This window comes from Pagrus major, chromosome 7 (genome assembly GCF_040436345.1).
Source record: "Pagrus major chromosome 7, Pma_NU_1.0".
Taxonomy (NCBI): Eukaryota; Metazoa; Chordata; class Actinopteri; order Spariformes; family Sparidae; genus Pagrus; species Pagrus major.
In genome coordinates, this window is record NC_133221.1 from 16,483,661 (window position 1) to 16,504,272 (window position 20,612).

The 20,612-nt window shown below is 38.4% G+C and overlaps 3 protein-coding genes across 5 annotated transcripts; all 3 read left to right on the top strand.

Moving 5' to 3' along the window:
- Nucleotides 1–3,515: 3,515 nt before the first annotated feature.
- LOC141000059 (uncharacterized) lies at nt 3,516–6,974 on the top strand. Of its 2 annotated transcripts, none has more exons than XM_073470683.1 (4): nt 3,516–3,602; nt 5,014–5,354; nt 5,442–5,516; nt 5,603–6,974. In XM_073470683.1, the coding sequence occupies exons 2-4, from the start codon at nt 5,039–5,041 to the stop codon at nt 5,881–5,883; spliced, it is 672 nt and encodes a 223-aa protein (XP_073326784.1). In that variant the 5' UTR covers nt 3,516–3,602; nt 5,014–5,038; the 3' UTR covers nt 5,884–6,974. The 2 variants fall into 2 exon arrangements, with proteins under 2 accessions (XP_073326784.1, XP_073326785.1); XM_073470684.1 differs by having other exon boundaries at nt 5,445–5,516.
- Nucleotides 6,975–7,129: 155 nt separating this feature from the next.
- On the top strand, nt 7,130–12,199 carry csad (cysteine sulfinic acid decarboxylase). 2 transcript variants are annotated; one of them, XM_073470488.1, is made up of 14 exons: nt 7,130–7,231; nt 7,355–7,500; nt 7,588–7,714; nt 7,806–7,896; nt 8,982–9,204; nt 9,329–9,408; nt 10,093–10,147; nt 10,323–10,439; nt 10,563–10,627; nt 10,736–10,817; nt 10,926–11,125; nt 11,330–11,381; nt 11,476–11,565; nt 11,739–12,199. In XM_073470488.1, exons 1-14 carry the CDS (start codon nt 7,207–7,209, stop codon nt 11,910–11,912), a joined length of 1,527 nt encoding a protein of 508 aa, XP_073326589.1. In that variant the 5' UTR covers nt 7,130–7,206; the 3' UTR covers nt 11,913–12,199. The 2 variants fall into 2 exon arrangements, with proteins under 2 accessions (XP_073326589.1, XP_073326588.1); XM_073470487.1 differs by having other exon boundaries at nt 7,141–7,231; nt 7,352–7,500.
- Nucleotides 12,200–13,126: 927 nt separating this feature from the next.
- znf740b (zinc finger protein 740b) lies at nt 13,127–19,064 on the top strand. The gene is made up of 7 exons (XM_073471135.1): nt 13,127–13,209; nt 15,194–15,345; nt 15,492–15,725; nt 16,040–16,174; nt 16,250–16,382; nt 16,839–16,957; nt 17,098–19,064. The coding sequence occupies exons 2-7, from the start codon at nt 15,301–15,303 to the stop codon at nt 17,245–17,247; spliced, it is 816 nt and encodes a 271-aa protein (XP_073327236.1). The 5' UTR covers nt 13,127–13,209; nt 15,194–15,300; the 3' UTR covers nt 17,248–19,064.
- Nucleotides 19,065–20,612: the final 1,548 nt, after the last annotated feature.

Below are 20,612 nucleotides of genomic sequence, written 5' to 3' on the forward strand. Positions count from 1 at the left end.
TTCTAACATGAATATAGGCATAAATTATGCAAATGTGTGACAGGATGAAGTAGTGTGATGTCACAAAGTCACGGAATTTAAGGCGGGACTACTGACGAGGCGTTTCAGGAGCAGTGTTTTCCGTGGGAGAGAGGAGCTTCTGTTGGCTTTTTTACTTTAACGACCTTTTATATGCTCAAGAATCTATATAACACACCGAAGGACAGGAAAAAAACAAAAAAGCGTAATAAGTCTCCTTTAAGGTGAAACATAAAGCCAGTTCTGAAAGTGGAGCAGAATCGTTGCAAAGTTTCAAGGATATGCAACAAAGGAGCTTCCTGTTTGTGAAGTGGATGCCTATTCAAAGAAAACATGTCTCTTTTATCAAGCTTTTTACCACAGCTTCAAAAAGAATTCTGTTTAGGTGCGTCTTGTGTCTTTGTATACATGTAAAAGTCTACTCATGTATTGTAAAAGCACACACAAAGCATTATTTGATCCATTCAAATGAACTCCTTTTTGTCCCTCGTGGTTCAGAATGCTAAAGACTGCCAGTAAGAAAGTCTGTTACTTTACATGTAAATCAAATTTTTCTGTTCAGGCATGGAGGGGATAAGCTGCTGCGCCTGGCTCACTCTTGAATGGTATACATGCATAAATAAACACACACGCACACACACCCTCATCGCGAAAATCCCAATTTTCCAGGTGCACAGGTCTGTAGAATGGAGCCGGAGCCACTCATAGGGAAACTGCTTTCTTCTCCATCAGCACGGCGGAGCGTCCGAGCTATTATACCATCCACCACTAGCATGCACACACAAATGGAGTTTACCACTTGACAGAGAGTGCGATGGGGCCTGAAAAGCACAAGGGTATGAGTGGGATCGTGCTCGATCAGCGGCAAAGTAAGTTCATTTTCATATTCCACACAGAGTATGCTCCACTTGTGTTGCAGTGATATAATGCAAGATGACTAAGTGCACATTTCACAGGCACATTATACAGCACTTGGAGTTGAAAGCTACCTAGAGTGTCAACATGTGTGCGTGTTTCCTTCAGTTCTTCACATCAGTAGATCACTGCGTTTCAGCTTTGTGTAAAGTATCTGAACATAATGCAAATTTATAGCATAATAAAGTCATTAGGAGTACATAAATGTGTGTGAATCGTGCATTCCCCTGCTCAGCCTCACCTGGGTGGTAAGAATAAATAATAAGAATAAATGATGGTTCTCTCTCCTCTTTCCACCCACTGCAGGCAGAGAGAAAACTGGATTTATTCAGACAGCTAATACACACAGTGACTCAGAGTATATACTGTGTGTGGATGAAATGGGCTCGAGAGGCTTTTCCTCTCGCACAAAGCAAATATCGGTCCAGGAATAAGATATTGATTTGTCATTTCCCAGAGCTGAGGCTGTGTAAACAAGCTAAGCAGATGTGTGACCGCTGGTCGCTGATAATTGTTGTCCGGTAACAGTCAGAGGCCTTTTCTCTGAAACAATACACTGAACCCAAATGTGCTGTGTATTCTACATCATCCACATGGCCTTACATGCACCTGCAAATACACAATGAACACACACACACACACACACACACACACACACACACACACACACACATCTACTTGGTATTCATGCAGCAAATCTTTTTACTGCTCAAACAAAAACAATCAAATATTTATTTCCATGTTTACAGAATTCCACTGCCACAGTAGGAACAACAACACATTTATCTGCTTCGACATGAATGTTTGAGCATCTTGTTTTGAGGAGGTGTGCCCAGGCGGAGCAGCCTTTTAGTTTGACAGTATAAATGAGTAACAACAACAGGGAGTGTTTGTCTCCTTGTTCAGACATTTGAGTTCTTTTAGCAAAACAGAATTACATTAATGATGTATGAGTAATTAAACACTTCTACTTTTCAGTTCAAGAACATTGCTGCTAACATGTTATACTTTTACAACAATACACCTGCACCTTGTTCCTGATTGTTTATTACTATCATTATCATTATTATTATTATTATTATTATTATTATTATTGTTGCCTTAGCAGTACTATTATAACAGGTAGTAACACATCTATAACAATGTTTTATCAATGTTATATTGTAGCTTTTTTTAAACTTTTAATTTTTGCCACAAATGTCATACATTCCATGGTTTAGTAGTTAAACGTGCACATTATTTTATAAAGCTCTACATATGAAATTAATGGATTTATAGGTATGCGAAGAAGAACCAAAGACAAACACACAAACAAACAAAAAAAATCAAATACTGTTTTTAAAGGCATTTGGGACATTTTCTATATTTTTAGCTCTTCATGTCTTTCTGTAATATCCATGGTGACCATACATCCCAAAAAATGCATTTTCAGCACAACAATGTTTTATTTTACATTGCATAATAATACTTAAATCAGGTTGTCATAATAATATATTGCTATTATTATACTCTTATATTTTGGTAAATGTGGCATCATTGTTTTCTCTTAGATCTCTATACTCCATAGTATTGTAATATTACTGTATTGAGTTTGTATTTTACATATACTACACATATCATACTATTTTGAATGTTGTACTCATAATTCATTCCTATCATTGTTGTAAAAAGTATCCAAAAGGCAAACTTGATGAAAAGTAAAGATATTATGTTAAAATATTACTTTGGTAAGAGTGAAAATCACTCATACGAATAGTACTTTAGTAAAAGTCTGAAAGTATCTAATAGTAAATGTATTAAGTAAAGTATCAAAAGTGACAGCAAATTTTACATATATTTACATGTATGCAGTGGTGGAAAGAGTACTGAAAATCTCTACTCAAGTATGAGTACAGTAACATTACTGAAATATTTCTCAAGTAAAAGTACAAAGTATTCTTCTTCTATTAGTTAGCTGCTGATGTTTAATGCATTATCATTAGCAGACATTCAATCAAAGTGGCTTCTGTTTCTCCAAATACCCCAAAAACACTGACTAAATTAAAGTGATTTGAGAAGCTGTAATTAGTTACTTCCACTGATTATCTGCCCGGCCTAGCATCTGATCCCAAAATCAGCATTTTCCAGATGATCTAAACCTTTGTGATTTTTTTCATCTTATTGCCAATTAAAATGATTTATTTTAAAAATGTACCACTTTGGCTCTGATGCAGCATGAAATCTGCGAAGTAACTAGTAACTTAAGTTATCAAATAAATAAAGTTAAGTCTCTGTTTAGATTGTACATGAAGCTTTTTCAAGCACCTCCCTTATTTCTTCTGAACTTCTGGTCTCTTATTCTATTTACTCATTTATTTTATTCATGTAGTTATTTGTTTGTTTTCCTACCTCACGATAAAGTGCAGTGTGTAATCATTTCCACCAGATGTCACCAAATCCTCACAGCCATGTCAGACCACTGCAGTTAAACCATCCATCCACTGGATGGAAGCACACAGAAATAAATACCAATAGTTCAGGCTGAAGGAAAGAAGAAGCAGCGGCGGGAGGAGAGAAGTCTGATGCCTGTGATTAGGAGCATGTAAACAGAGGAGATGTTTTCTGTCTGTCTGCAAAAAGCTGCTGTTGTCGAATTTTGCTTTTTGTTACTCCAGCTGTTACAGTATATGGTAAGAGTCTTATGGCAATGCGTTGTGTTTGTTAAAGTCGTATTTGGTGTGAAAGATGCTGTGCAGGCTGAGTGCAGGTAAAGGCAGGAAACAAGGAAGTCCAGACATAAACACAAACAACATTGTCAAGTAGTTTCATTATGTTAAAAACATTACTTTAAAATAACACACTTAAACACATTGATTTGAAGTAACTTTGTCCTAGGAATATTGTTCTCAGCTATTTGAACAAACTAACAGTCAGACATTGTTGACTTGATCCAGACTCATAGTTTACAGCAGTCGGTCTATACTTCAACTTTGATGGACAATAATCTATCTAATCAGTCTATTCCACTATCTATTTTATTTTGTAAACTAGTGGTATAATAGCTTATAATTATTTATTTTATTTATTCCTTTAACTGTCCAGCTTTATGTTCTGTCCAGTTTATTTGTTAACATGACTCTGTACTGCAAAAAACAAACAAACATGAACTTTTCATGAGCCAAAAAAAAACCAGGAAAGAGGCCTCATAAGAAAGTCCAAGATAGGCAGCAACACATTTACGGGGTTGCAGACATATAACAAAAATATAACGATTCAAGCGAGAGGGATAACAGTAAAATAACAAGACATTCATCAACAGACAAAACATTTACAGCCAGATGTCCTTTATTCCAAATCATTTATAATCACTTTAAATGCTTTCAGTGGGACCAGCTCCTGCCAGATCTAGCCAAGTAGAAATAAGTCCTGGTATTGTACTTTTTTTTGAAGGATGTAGTCCTGTAGACAGAAGCAGACCAATATAGCCTTATAAATGAAAATATACCAAATTCTTGTCAGCATGTTAACAATGCATTTTTCGGATAATCCACTGTGTTTTTCAATCGATTATTCAGCCAAAGACAGAAGAAAATTTCAACCCATAAATAACCGTGTGGACACCAAATCTCCACATGCCATGATAAATAAGGATTATTTCCCTGTTATAATATTGTCTATTTATTGGGATAAAGTTAGTCAAATGTTATGTATTGAGTCCAAGAACATATGTATAAGAAAATACTGGAATTACCCTGTAAAATATCCATCAATGTAGAATTCAAACTCCATCCAGGTTCATAAAACACCGCAGTTCTCAAGAAGAATCACAGAGGACATTACCTCAATGATAACTACAACCCTGAGCGAAACCTTCACAGTCAAGACCTGCCACCTGCTGTAGCCACACATATCTCGTCAAGATATTAATATATATATTGGCACAGTAACTGCTCTTATAAATTATGGTTATAGCAACATATAACCCTAAAATATTAGGGTATACAGTAATGAAATGTGACCAAGAAAAGAACTGAGTTTTATAGAACTGCCACAATGTATTGGTTTCCAACTTTTTCAGATATGATTGTGTTATTTTTTCAGGAGCTGATTTAAGTGTCGTCCAGTCATGGCTGAGGAACCAGCAGCAGTAATCCGGCTCCTCAGAAGCCAGAAGTCCAAGCTCATAGAAATTCTAAGTGCCGATGCCGACTTTGTCCTGCAGCATGCGGACTCTCGCTGTCTGCTGTCTCCTCAAGGCTACCAGCAGGTGAAAGCTTGCCGTGTTCCCAGTGAGAAGGTGACAGAGCTGCTCGATCATGTCCTCCAGAGAGGGCCTGAAGCAGCACACGGCCTGCTGGAACTACTGAAGGACCAGGCCCTGCAGGAAACTTTCCCCATGCTTTGCTTTGTGAAGGATCTGCAAGTCAACACGCTGTCGTCAGGTAGAACAAAGTCTGCTCTGTATGTTCTTATTGTGAAATAGTGTTAGATTTATATGTTGAATATGAACATTTTCTATGTTTACAAAGAAGAAACATCAAGAAAGAGACAAGCAGCTTCTGATTCACATGTGGACATGCCATCCAAACAGATCTGCAAAAATGGTGAGTCACACTACACTCAAAGATAATCCTCTATAATCATTTTATACAGCGTCACCCACTTTATCTGCCTCTGTCTCATTTCACAGGCTCTCGCTTAGTGAAGGAGAAGCAGCTGATGACCGTGGCTCGTAACTTTGGTAAGTCGTGGAGGGAGATCGGCAGACTGGCTCTGAACGTCCCCTCTGTGAAGCTGGAGCAGATAGAAGAGGACCATTCTGTCCATGTGGAGCGGGTGTTTGCTATGCTGCGTTACTGGAGGGCCTGTCAGAGGGAAAAAGCCACCGCTGCTCACCTGCACTCCCTGCTCAGTCAGGACGACTGGGCGCTGCCACCTGAAAGCATCGACTTCCTGTTGGAGACAGATTGAGGCCTTCACTGTGTGGTACCTGCTAAGACTGAAACTCTTTTAAAGGTGTTCTTTTTACTGGAAATTAGGGTTATAGAGTTACATATCAGGGAAAACACCTCTTGAAGACTTTACAACTTTATGGAATTTGCCCACAGCATCATTTTGTACCGTTGAACAAGAGGTCTATTGTTCAAAGAAAATAATGTACCTATCGTTATACTGCCTCTCTATGATAGTGCAGCTTTTATTAGGATGATATAAATAACTGACTTTTGCTTCATGAACTCTCTTTGAAAGAGGTGTTTGTCTTTTTTATTGATTGTGTCTGTAGTATTGATTTTTATTATCCTTTCAATCAAGGAAAAATTGGGAAAACAACTGAGCAGTGCTCATTTCTTTGTTCTGCAAACACACTTGGGAAAGCAACATTTGTTATTCCATGATAATGACATAAATAACTTGTAATATTGAGAAAACAAATAGAATTTAACTTGTTTTCAGGGAAAAAACAGAGGAAATATTATGTTTGACCCATGACTGTTTAGGGCTACCGTAGGAGGTTGGAATTATGTTTTCATTAATTCTGTGCTCAAATTATTTTATCTATTTAATCAGTTAATCAGCTTGACCTGTTTTTTTAAGGAGAAAAAAAAAGTCAAAATTCTCTAATTCCAGCTTCTTAGATGTGATATTTTCTTGTTTCTTTACTCCTCTGTGACAGTAAACTGAATATTTTTGGATTGTGGTCAAAATAAGACATTTAAAGACATCATAATTGTCTTTGGAAAACACTGATCGACATTCCTGATAATTTTTTTTACATTTAATAGACCAAACAACTAATCGATTAAGCACGAAAATAATTGGCAGGCTGATCAACAATGAAAATAAATGTCCGTTGCAGCCCTACTGTGCAGATAAGTAATCACAATAGATACGCTGACATGTTCCCTACTGACCTACATATCTTGGTCTTAATTGAATTACATGTTGGTGACACACAAACCACGTGTGAAAGTCTGTTGAGATATTGAGACAGGCAGTTGGCTGACAGGCTTTTGTTTTGATTTGTATTTTCACAAGACCCTGAATAAACTCTTTACATCAGTTTCTGCCATTTTGTCTGAAAAGTAAATCTGATACTCCCAACAAAATCCAACAAAACTGTGTCTGCCACTCTCTGCGTCATTTAACACATCTATAATAAACTAGGACAAAGGTCGGCTCCCTCCCTCTCCCTACCACTCCGTCCCTCTGCTTTGCAGCCATTTTCAGCTCTCTCCTCGTCTGCGCAGCCAAACTAAAGTGGCAGAGATTCACTGACTGATCAAAACTGTGAACATGGCAAACGTGCTCCGATCTTCATGTAAGTACAGTGTGCTGTATATGTTGTATGTATGTATGTATGTATATGTTCTTTTTGTTTGTTCTTGTTTGTAACATAACTTTTGAAGGTGTGTCTTCATGCATTTAACTGTTGTATCAGCAGCAGACGGGCGGGCCATGGAGCAAGTGGGTCTCCGTGACTTGAATGAGCCTCTCATTGATCACTCAGAGGGCCAACTCTTCCTGAACGAAGCCTTCAAGATTATTGTGGAGGAGGTGCTCTGCAAGGGCACAGACATCAAACAAAAGGTCTCTAGTGAAGCATGAAATTATAATAGTGTCAGATTGCACTGAAACATCCGAAAGAAACTGATTATGCATGTTTCCTTTCTGCAGGTTTGTGAGTGGAAGGAGCCGGAGGAGCTGGCTCGGCTGCTGGATCTGGAGCTGAGGGCAACAGGGGAGCCACAACACAAGCTCCTGGAGAGAGTCAAAGATGTTGCCAAGTACAGCATCAAGACAAGTAAGACTGCCAGGGACAGTAGAGGCATTGAAATGGATTGAATAGATATTAAACATTCTTTCATAATGAGACCTTTTCTTGTTTGTTTCAGGTCACCCACATTTTTTCAATCAGCAGTATGGCGGGGTGGATTATCATGCCTTAGCTGGAAGATTTCTCACTGAGACCCTCAACACTAACCTGTAAGAATCAGCATAATAATAATAATGAAAAATAATAATAATGAAAATAAAAAATAATTAAAATAAAAAAAAGGGGGGAAAGAGAACAGTAGTAATGCAGAATGACCCAGTGCATATTTATATATGTAATTCAGTTATTCATATTATTAATGTATAAACATGTAAAAAAGAAACAACATTATATTGTTGCTGGACAAGCCTGCCATTGCGTTCCCAACCTGGGCTCCTGACCCCCACCAGGTGTCGCCAAAGCTTCACTAAAAAAGACCGTAAACTTGTATCTCAGCATTTCATTCAATTCTGTGAAGAGCACTAAATGAAAAGCAAATTTTAAATTTCAAATAATTGCTTAAGATACAAATCTGACAGGATAAGGGCACAATGAAGACCTGAACACAAGCTGTTCACAGAGCCTTCACTCTCTGCTAAACTATGTCCAGCATTAGAAAAGAAGGCAGTTAAAACCAAAGAGCTAGTAAAAGAACGACCAAACATCAGGGAGAAGGAAACACTAAATTTGTCCATACAAATAACAAAAAAAAAGCCTATTAAGTTGATTAAAAAAACCATAATATAGACAGAATTGTACCAAAAGTTCATAAAACATCAGGATAAAACACATCTGCTGCAATATTCAACACAGTCCACTCAAAATTCATCCAAATCACTCATTTTACACAAACTTCCTGCAGTTATTTTGTTAATATGTGGGTTAATTGTACAGTTTATTACATATTTCTCTGCTGTTATTGTTGTGCCTTGAATATTATATGAATATAACATAAAATCTGTCACCTAGTCAGGAGTCATAAGTTTAGTCAGGAGTCATAAGTTTCCAATAACCCTCTGAAATAAGTGTCTCTGCATACTACTAATACAAATACTATACAATACATTTTGCTGATAATACTTCTGTAACATTTTTTTATGCTGGGCTTTTACTTGTAATGGAGTACTTTTAGATTAGGATAATGTCACTTGAACTTAAGCAAAGGATCTGAATACTTGTGTAATGTGTAATGTAATGTGCTGCTGTATGAAACACAACCTTTAAAATGATCAGACATTTTGTGTGCAAACTGCAGCTTCACATATGAGGTGGCCCCGGTGTTTGTGCTGATGGAGACTGCGGTCCTGAGAGGGCTGCGGCAGCTGGTTGGCTGGACAGAGGGTGACGGTATCTTCTGCCCCGGAGGTTCTACCTCTAACATGTTCGCCATGAACCTCGCACGCTACCGACTCTTCCCAGAGGTCAAAAGCCGGGGGCTGTGGGGTCTCCCACAACTTACCGTGTTTACATCTTCAGAGGTCAGACTGCGTCTCTGAGGGATTGGTAACAAACTGTATCAGAGGTGTTTATTGAGGGTCAAACATTATTTGTTGTCTCTACATAAACATGAGTGAAAGATGTATTCCTTGTGTTTTTCTCTAGAGCCATTACTCTGTGAAGAAAGGGGCTGCCTACCTGGGCATTGGGACAGACAATGTCATTGTGGTGAAAGTGGATGATGGGTAATGTAATGTTCATTATAAGAGCTGAAACAATTGATAAGATCACTATTTTTCCTAATTTATCAAGCAAAAATGCCACAAAAGGTCCAGCTTATCAAATGTGAGGATTTTTAAAAAAAATATTTCATTGGGTTTTGGACTGTTAAAGTTCACCCAAAAATTTATTCAGTCATCATCTACTCACCCTCGTGCCGATGGAAAGTGGGGTGAAGTTTCGTAGTCCACAAAACATTTCTGGAGCTTCACAGCAAAACAGTGTTGCAGTGGGACTTGTTTTAAAAGGTCAAAGACAACTGAAAAAAACAAACAAACAAAAAAAATGGCTACATACAGCTCATTTGGTGTAATCCAAGTCTCTGGAGGCCCTGAGATCCCAAAATGATTTGACTAAAACGTTTATTTACACCCTCTGCATGCGGTTGAGCTCGTGCACCCACTTCAGATGGGGAGCGCCGTAATGCTTTTAGCTTAGCAGCAAAAGAAGTCACCATCTACTTCAGTTGTTTGGGAGAATCCTGCAGCACTGTTTTGCTATGAAGCTCCAGAAATGTTTTGTGGACTACAAAACTTATCCTTAAATAGATAGATAAAAATACATAAACAAGTCATTTGAAGACGGCATCTTTGGCTCTGGCAGTATTATTCCACTATAACCTTTTATGTGTGCTCACTCATACGCTTCAGAGGCTGCATGATTCCAGAGGACCTGGATGAAAAGATCACGCTGGCAAAATCTCAGGTAAATTCACGGACCTTTAGTGAGTCCTCTGATATTTCACATAGATGATGTTGTACTTTTAGGGTCACTTCAATTGGATTTTAACGTACTTATCCACGAGATAACACCACAAAGAAGAGACTGCAAGAAAACTGTGTTCACTTTCAGTTAATTTTTTTATTTCTATTTCTTTCAGGGTACGGTGCCGTTCCTTGTAAGCTGCACATCAGGGACCACAGTGCAGGGTGCGTTTGACCCGCTGGACCGCATAGCTGATGTCTGTGAAAAACACAAGCTGTGGATGCATGTAGACGTGAGTCCTCCTGAGGAAGACAAATCCATATCTGTTGACCAGCCTTTTTTTTTTTTAAGCTTCTGTTGTGTTTATTAAAATGTAAGAGCATGCAGAATATTGTCTGTTTTGTTGTGTTTTCAGGCTGCCTGGGGAGGGAGTGTGCTGTTTTCCAAGCAACACAGACATCTGATGAAAGGGGTTGACAGGTATTAATATGCCTTTTATATCACATGGAAGGCAACATTGTGATAGGCGATACAGACAATACATTGTTTATTGTGTGTATGTTTTATTGTTTCTCTGTGTGTGACAAGGGCAAATTCAGTAGGCTGGAATCCACACAAGATGCTGGTGGCCGGCCTGCAGTGTTCTGCCCTGCTGCTGCAGGATACCACGGTTTGAGGCCGCAGAATTACCTGATACACAGTATAATGTTTATCAAAAAATTAGAAGTTTAACTTTTTAAAAATTTTTAACAATCTTTTAACTTCTTCTCATCCTCAGAACTTGTTGAAGCAGTGCCACAGCGCCAACGCCTCATATCTGTTCCAGCAGGACAAATTCTATGATGTGAATCTGGACGTCGGGGATAAGTCGGTGCAGTGCAGCCGCAAGGTGGACTGTCTGAAGTTGTGGTTGATGTGGAAAGCTGTTGGCTCTGCTGGCTTGGAAGAGCGTGTAGACAAAGCCTTTATCCATGTGAGGTAAAAATGGCATGCAGCCGTAGTGAAACATTCTAATTTATCAGTTAATTGGCTATTTAGATGCTTAATTTTTGTCAATATAATCATCAAGGGAGAAGGAAAATCTTTACCACTGAATCCAATCTAATACAGCAAGATTAAATCTGAATTTTTAGATAAATAACAGAATCTTGGAAAGAAAGTAAAAGCTGAACTCTCCTGCAGGTATCTGGTTGAGCAAATGAAGAAAAGAGAAGGGTTTCAGCTTTTGCGTGAAGTGAGTATGCACTATATCTCAAGCATGCTGAGAAAGATGAGTTGTTTATCCCCGCTAAATTCGATTACTTGTCCATATTTGTCTCCATGTGCAGCCAGAGTTTGTGAATGTTTGCTTCTGGTTCATACCACCCAGTATGAGGGGGAAGGAAGGACATGCAATTTACCAGGAGAGACTGGCAAAAGTAAGTTTCTGTTTTACATCAGTGGACGGGGAAAAGACTGAAGTCTCCATGATTGAGATTTTAATTAATTCCTTCATTAAGCTGCCAGACCAACTTCTTAATTATTTGTAGTTGTCATGCTTTGTTAAAAAACATGGAGGCCACCATCCTTTTCTTTTCTTTTTTGTTAATAGGTAGCTCCAGTAATCAAGGAACGAATGATGAAACAAGGCACTATGATGGTGGGCTACCAACCGTTGGGAAACAAGGTCAACTTTTTCCGTGTGATTGTTTTCTCACCGCTACTTTGCAAGAAAGACATGGACTTCTTTCTCGATGAAATTGAAAGACTGGGAAACGACTTGTGAACAAACTTAAACTTATGGCTGTGTAAACCTTGTCTATCTAAATATCAAGGTTGTGGATTAATCCTGCTATCGTGATGTCACAGATTGTAACAACCTCGCTGCATTAACTGCATAATGTGATATTCTAGATTTATACAGCTGTCATAATGAGATACTAATTTCCAGATTCTGATGAACATGGACCAATATGTGAATGAATGAATGAATGAATGAATGAATGAAGAGGGCCTTTATTTTAAAGGTGTTTTGAAACATTTCCAATGAATTAAAGAACTGTTCTGAAATCATTTCGCCAGACTCTTCTTTAAACTATTTTTGCAGAGCTGGAGTGAGTGAAAGATTCAGATATCAATATATCGGCCAAAATAAACTTCAGCTGCTGCAGGATATTTAAAAGAATTGACATGGCGATATTTTGTTTTTCTGCAATATATATCGTGATAAATACAGGAATTTTCCTATTGTATCAAACAGCAAAAAAACTTGATGTGTTTGAGTTAATTTGCCTTATTTGGACAATACACATCCTGTGATGTGACTATTGTGTATGCATACATTGTGATGCTGAAATTATATATTGTGCAGCCCTTGTATACAGACATTTTTGTATATATGTAACAGGCTGGATATTTTCTGTTTATCAATGACATCAGTGCACTGATACAGTAAATTTCACTTGTAATTTAAAAAATATAAATTATCCCACGCGTGGGATAACACCGTGACATCTGTGATAGGCCAGTATTGGCTGATAACATGGCCGAATTGATCTATCAGTCGGGCTCTAAATAGGCCTATAAGTAAATATCTGTAAAAATGTCAGATTTACTTGTGCTTTTGACACTTAAGTACATTTAATATATAATAATAATTAATTAGCAATTATTTTAAAAGACAATGTAGATCTATAAAATATCAGAAAATGGTAAAAATTCCTTGTGGCCAAAGTGAATCCAATATTGTTTCCAATATTGTGACCAACAGTCTGGAGCAAAGAAAAATCTTTAATTAACCAGTAATTAAAGCAGTTATGTAGTTAGTGTAGTTGCAGATTATCTACCAGGGGTTTAAATAATCAACTATTTGCTTTGCAACAGCTCTTCAGCACCACAGCTCCCTCACAGCTATGGCCGCCAATGTGGGTCAGTCCGCTTGGGTCACGTGAAACGGCGTCTGGCCAATCAGCGCTCTCCCCGGTGAGCACTTCCGGCGGCGTTTCCTGTCAGTGTTTATAAACTGAGAAAAAATTGGAAGTGCGACAAGAAATAATAATCCACAAAACTCTTAAAACCGAAAGGTAAGCAGTCGCTTTTCAAACAGCCTTCAGTCGCGGCTCCTTAACTGTTTTATAATGTGATAGCGGTGTGTTTGTAGCGGCTGTAGCCGGGGAGGGAGGTGTTATTTTGTGGTCGGCGCCGAGCTGCACGCCCTGCCTGGCTGTTGTTGTGTTGTCTGGGGCGGGGGGTGGGGGTCAGTCATACAAGTGTTGTCCCAAAACCCAACTAATGGCTAGCTAGCAGGTTAGCCTTTTTTGTTTCATGTAGCAGGGACCCTCACCATACTTCGCACTGTTAAATCAGTGGCATAAATATGTGCGTTGCCTTCCAGTGTGCTCCAGATACAGTCCCCGTTTCATTAATGAAGCTCACTTTTTCTAACAGAATAAAACGTTTTGAGGATAAGTCGCTAAGTTAGCTAGCTCACCAGTGCTGACTGCAGCATTTTATAGACCAGACATCAAAGCCTCATGCTTACAAATGAGAGATGATGTTCAACTTAAAGATTAATTTAATGAAAGCGAACACTAGTTTGTGCTTTTTGAATAATATTGTTTGTGTACTAGCAAAGGATTTGTGTATGGTCTGTATTTATCTGATATGTTTTTTCATTTGCAGCATATTTAATCTTCATTATAGATAACACTGCAATAATCATAATGCTCCCTGTGGTGTATTATTTATGACAATCAGTGAGGGGTAATGTGCATTTTATCTTCATTTGCCTTACTGCTAGGAATTTGTTCTCATATCAAAGTATCTACTTTCCAATGCCAAGGATGTAACAACCATTTCTCTGGAGTTCAACCAAAAATGAAAATTTGAGATGTTTGTATTGTTTGTATAAATAAAAGTCTAAAGTCTAAATATACACTACTCTAAATTAGTTGGGGATATTGGGATATGGGTTCATATATGCATGTGCATGGATATGCAATAAAAGTCACATGAAATGTGTCGCATTATTTTTGGGGACCAAACATATTTACAAAACAAAAATTAAGATATGCCACAGAATAAACAATCAAGTGAAACACTAAAATATCCCAATATCCCTCACTTATTTTAAGTAGTGCACAATGTACTAGTATATTACATGATACCTAATTCCATGGAAATAAATTTGTGGTCATGCAGAAGTGCATCACAAATCATTATGAACAAATCTATCTAATTAAATTCAATGATTTATTTGCTAAGTAAAACAAAGCTGCGGAATCACAGCAACTAAAAAGAAGCAGATTGTGCAGGTGAGATCCAGATAAAGCAAATACAGAAGACCTATGATATACAAAACTAAGCACAAGTAAACATAGAATCAAAAAGCAATCATAAGGTAGCCTACATGAAACAGCAGAAATCTACAACCTTAGTGCCAGATTTCATTGCCTGAAATCCAGTTCACTATATAGTGATTGACTGGCTACTAAACAGTTAAATGACCCAACGATTCATTGGTGTGTGCTATGAAATATGACCAATACATCTGTATTAGACTCCGTTTGAAAGGCTCACTTCCAGTTATTTTAGGACAAACTATAGATTTCAGTCAGTTTAAATCATGTGATGCCTATTTTCCATTTAAAGATGTCTATAACAATTTAAAGTAGATGAGTTTATGTTTTGCAGTTGGCCTACACTTTTTATTCTCAAGTAGAAGCTCCCAACACACTTTTGTGTTTTATATATAATTCCATCTCACCTCACGTGTGAAGCATTTGTTTGATTAATGTATCATTCCTACACATATGCATTTATTCTTTTTGACTGTTTTCATTTAACCCATTGGATGTCATTATTTTTCGTATCTGACTTTCGTGTTTTCTGTCACCCATGGACATATGACATGCACCAAACCATTGGGGCTTTCTTGCCTGATCTATATGTTGACGCTGGACCTAAATTTTTGCTCATATATGCAGATTTGGTGTGAAATCTTAATAGATTGGTCTGATTCCAGCATGTAAAAATGTTAGCCTTATGTTCTCATGCCTCTACTTTCAGGCTTTGGCCCCTGATGATTTGGGTGGGTGTGGTCTCTTCTGTTACCCCTCATCTTGAGTGAAGCCCCCTCTGTTGCCCCCAAACACACACGCATTCAAACCACGGCGATGACACACCATTCCAACAACTCTGTTCGAGACCATATGAAATGGGTCAGTGGAAGTCTCAAACATAATGCCAGTGCATTTCTCTGTTGCTCCATTTACTCAGCTGCCCCACTTCCCCTGACTCCTTGTCTCTGTGAGGAGTCCTCTGGAGGCCCCCTCTTTCTGCTCTGACATATAGTTTGTGTTGTCAGGCTGGGTTGCTGGGCTGCGAGGCGGTGCTGTCCAGCATGGCCCTCATGCAAGCCAACAACATCCCAGGCCAGAAGAGGATGATGTCAACCTTGGGCCAGGGGCACAGGGCCAGTCCCGAGAGCCACCAGACTCACTCGCAGCACAGCCACAACCACCACGGACACCAGGTTCACCACGGACAAGCGCAGCATAGCCACATGGGCCATCACTCATCAGGCAGCTGTCCGCCCCTGGTAAGACAGAAAACACCAAACAGGGTCACTCAGAAAGTTTATTTTCTTCTTTCTCTTTGCTTTCAAGAACAAAATTTAAACTGGCAATAGAAACGTTTTTTGCTGTAACTTTATCATCATGAACTACATGTTAATTGCACAATGTAATGACTATAGAATAATGACACCATCTGCATTTAGTTTGGTTAAAGTAAATTCTTACCCTGTAAGCTTTATGTGAATGTGTTTGCTGCTTGATTGGAAGTTAGCATTGTTTTGGAATGTACTGCAAAACAGTGGTCTATAATGGCTTCGACCGTTCTTTCCTCCTAAAGCTGATCCGAAAAGATGGAGATTATCACTCATCAAGAATGATGGATGAAAAGGACATACAGGCAAACCAGAATATGCAACCCAAGAAGAAGCACAAAAAATCTGGTTCGTCCAACAAAGTGAAAGAGAAAGTGGAGGTAAGGATTGTTTCAAAGCTGCACTTTTAAATATATGTCAAGATCAATTTCAACTAATTTTGTTTTCTTTGTTAGCATTTACTTCCACAAATGGACATGGATGATGACGACATTTCCTTGAAAGTCCAGAAGAACTTCATCTGTGACCACTGCTATGGAGCTTTCCGGAGTAGCTACCACCTCAAACGACATATACTCACACATACAGGTGAGAACTCACAGCTCGGGGCTGCGCTTCAGTGTGACCTGCCTCACTTCTTTGTATGTAATAGTTGTAGTAGTAGTTGTAGTAGTTTTAGTGGTGTAATGAGTAGTGAGGCTGCTCTTCAGCCAGTGGACCTCAGTGAACATCCAGCCTTCTAAAACTCCATCTGCATGGATTAAACTACAAAAAAGCTGCCGACTCTAGCCATCTTAAATTAATTAATTTGTCATTCATTAACTTTTATTTAGACAGTTTAATATGTTATAATGCCTTACAACCTTCCTTACTCTTCTTTTTGTTAACATAGTTCTGCTGCTCTTTTGGTTGGGACTCTCAAAAAAGTAGATTTTAATTACAGATTAACTTTAAAAACAAATGTTTATAGTATCTTCCATCCAGTGCAATATGTTGCAAGTCCTGATAAATGTTGATAAATGTTCCGCTTATGGTTGTTGACAGGAGAAAAGCCATTTGCTTGTGACGCGTGTGATATGCGGTTCATTCAGCGCTACCACCTGGACAGACACAAGAGGGTGCACAGCGGAGAGAAGCCGTACCAGTGTGATCGCTGCCATCAGGTTAGTTAACCTTTGTTTCAGCATGGTTTGTATGCTTTACTTTTGGGTTTCTGTTTACTCACATCCATCTGTCTTTGCAGTGTCGGTAGCATTGCTCCTCTAACTTTCTTTCCCGCCCATCTTTCTTTGCCTGGCTACAGAACTTCTCGCGAACAGACAGGCTGCTGAGACACCGACGGCTATGTACAGTCGGGATAAGCAAAGAGGAAAACCAGTTCTCACAGGACACATCTGCCCATCCAGCTTCCTGGAGCCCCCTACAGCCTTCCAACAACCGTCTGACTGTCTGACCCTCAGCTTCACATAGAGACCCTACAGACAGCAGCAGTCTGCAGCTCAGTGACATCGCACGTTGGAGTTCAACAGTCCTGTAATCCTGAAAACAGCCTAGATCAAACACAACCAAACTTCAGTTTGCTCTCGCCAGCTCCTTCATAGAGCTTGATATTGGATTTTTGTACTTTTTTTTAATCTATTGTTACATTCATGTACAGGCAAAAGAGAAAGGACTAATAGAGGATCTTGGACAACAGGTGATGATATAATGGCAATAACAGAAACGCACACACGTATATTTTGGTAATGCTGCCAAGGGATTACAAGTATTTCTGACTGCATTGACCTGCAGTCAAACCCAGTGCTGCCCTCTAGTACATATGGAGGGTTGACTAAAGGACACGCACAGAACTGTGCAGCTTTTAAGTGTTCATGTCCCACTCATTTTGTGTTCTTTATGCTACTAATCCTGCACCAGCTACTGCTCATGAGCGAAAGATCACAGCAGCTTTGTGGTCCAGGCTGCCTTAAGGTTGTAATTAGGCACCGATCTGAAATTAAATTAATGTACTTTTTGATAACACTCATCTAAACATGAAAGGGGTTTGTTACAAGCTAGTCATACATTTTTTATTCATGTACAAGCCTTTTTTCCCCCAACACACAAGTCTTAAAGGGGTGTAAAATAATGTATCACCAGCTATTTCATAACTGAAGAATAACTGCAGGTGAATCCCTGTTGTTGATTATGATGAAAAACACTAAAGGTTGACTGGATGTTCCTGAAATGTTACATTTTCAACTAATCTCGAGTTTAGTTAAGTTGTGAAGAGACGGCTGGCTCACACATTCACTGGTCTACCTTGTTTTAAAGGCGTTTTGTCCTGACTGTTTATAGATAACACGGCTGAGGTACATTTGAAGGCTGACAGGTTTTGTAGGAAGAGCCTTGATTTTTTTTTTTAAGCTCTTGAACAAAGTTAGTGAGTTTTTTTAATAATGTGAACTGGATGAGGAACCACCCGTTTGTTACGAAAATTAGGTGTTTCCTGAAGAGCTCCTAAATTAATTTGGTTCATTCATAGAGTTCAAGAGCTCAGCTCCGTCTTGACCTGACTGAATGTGATCTGAATACAGTGCCGTGTTATTTCATCTCTTGAGCATCTTCAGTGAAGGTGACTAATTGTATGCAGTGGACAGGGGAATATAAAGTCCACGCGGTGTTTTGTAAGACGATAGCCTTCATTATCTTGTGTTCGGACTGTAAACACTGGACTGAAGAGGTTAGCTCAGTTGTAGAGGATTGTATTGTAGTCTGGTACACCTTGCTGTCAAACTTTTAGATGATGTGAAAGGAGTTCGGGGCCCATCACCGACTTGTCTACTTTTTATGAAGTTAATATATATTTAAATTGTATTAGGGCTAGAAAATAGTATGTATGGGACCTACACTCCAAAAGAAAATCAAAGTATTTACGAAGTTATAATCATTAGTCTGATGATTTCTTATGACAACTGAAAAGAGCATTGCAAGTCATCCTTCAACTTGCTATTAGGAGTAAAGTTAAAGCTGCCACTGTTGCCCTTTTAGTATAGCAGCCATGATTAGTCGGTATATTTTTGGTTTCTTTAGCATGCATTTGTTGGAGGATCTTGTATACATTTCTTTGGGTAAAGACGTATTTTTTAAAAATGTGAGCCCCACCTTATTTGTCATTTCCGGGGTTAAGTGAAATCAAATTTGACTCAGTCAATCCTACTGTAGTATGGAGTTTGTAAAGGAGTTTTAGGGCCCCACATCTCAATAAAGCTGTTACACTTTTTAAACAAATTCATGTTTTCTTCACAATTTCTTTTAAAGATCCAGATGTCCCCTTTTCATTTGTTTTCTAGAAAGACTAAATTTCAGACAGAAATACGGTATGTTCAGCGTACTTAGCAGAATGAATTACCCATAAATTGATGTGACCCATTTCAGTAGTTTTCTGCTGAGCACCAGTGAGCATAAAATTCTTTATTTTATTAAAGAATTAGTCATGACATGTCTTTAAATGGCACATAACTTGCTGAATCTTTCAAATTAGAAAGACTGCACATTTCAGAAGTGTAATGCACTAATTGTGTCAGCAGATGGCATCAATGACCATATGAGGGCCAATTTTCTCTCTAGTGCAGTAATGAAGATGAAGAAACACTTCAAATGTTTTTATTTTCCCAGATCGGTGGTAATTCAAAAGAAATAACAGAAGTACTTATTTCCTCTTGGGGAAATTCAATTTTGTACATAATTGTCTCGAATAAGATTAAATCAGATAGTCCTCACTGTCTATGATGGTTAATCTGTTCATTTAATTATAGATTAAAGGGAAGAGCATTGTTGCTACACGAGTGAGTTTTGGGAGGCAGATGTGTAGAAAACAAGCAGTAACATCGATCAAAAGACAAATCTCCTGTCTCTGCTTGCGTTTGGATAGAATACAAAGTTTTGTTCAGAAGACCTATCAAGCTACAATGAGAAAACTGACAAAAACCTCACTTTATATTTACAGTTATGAGTGAGTAAGGAAAACAATCCAATGAATCAAAATACAATGTGTAAGATCTAAGCATTTACTCCTTTCTTTCAAATGAGGCTACAAATGTAGCCTGTTTTCATAACAAATTCATCTACTTCTCCTCGTACCAGAGCTAACTGTCTTAAACAGAATCCCTTTTTTCTGACCAATGTTCAATAAAACAAAACCTCCTCAATTTACAAAGATATGAAGCTGAGGAAAACAGCAAACCCTCACATTTGAGAAACAGACATGTCTTTTGAGGGGGTTTATAAGAGAATCAAAACTATTCATTGCGAATGACAATTGCCAGTGAATAATTCTAATTTTTATTACCTATTAATTACCTGTACAACTATACACTGCAATACAGTTTTGGCACTTAGGTTGGTTTATACAAAGCCTTGTCTGCACCACAAGAGGGAGGTGTATCCCAAGTTACTGTGTTCTCACAACGTTGCTACAGACACTAAGGAACAGATGGTACATGCGCCATGCAAAGCCAAGTGCTCTGTAGTTTTTTGGAGCCTTTATGTAGTTATCGATAAGGCTGGATCAACGAATGATCAATACATCTTTTCCATGAACCAATCACTGATATAATAGCATGGAGTTGTTTGGAAATGCATATATGACCCAGATTCAATGTTGCATACCACTACTTATACTGCATACTACTATAGTTTAGGTCCAAAGGGTTTTCCCACCTTAACCAGGGAGATTCTGTTTTCTGTTGTTGGTTGGTTGGTTTGACAGTAGAACTACACAAAAACTACTGAACACATTTCCACATAACTTGGATGGAGGATGGGTCTCGGACCAGA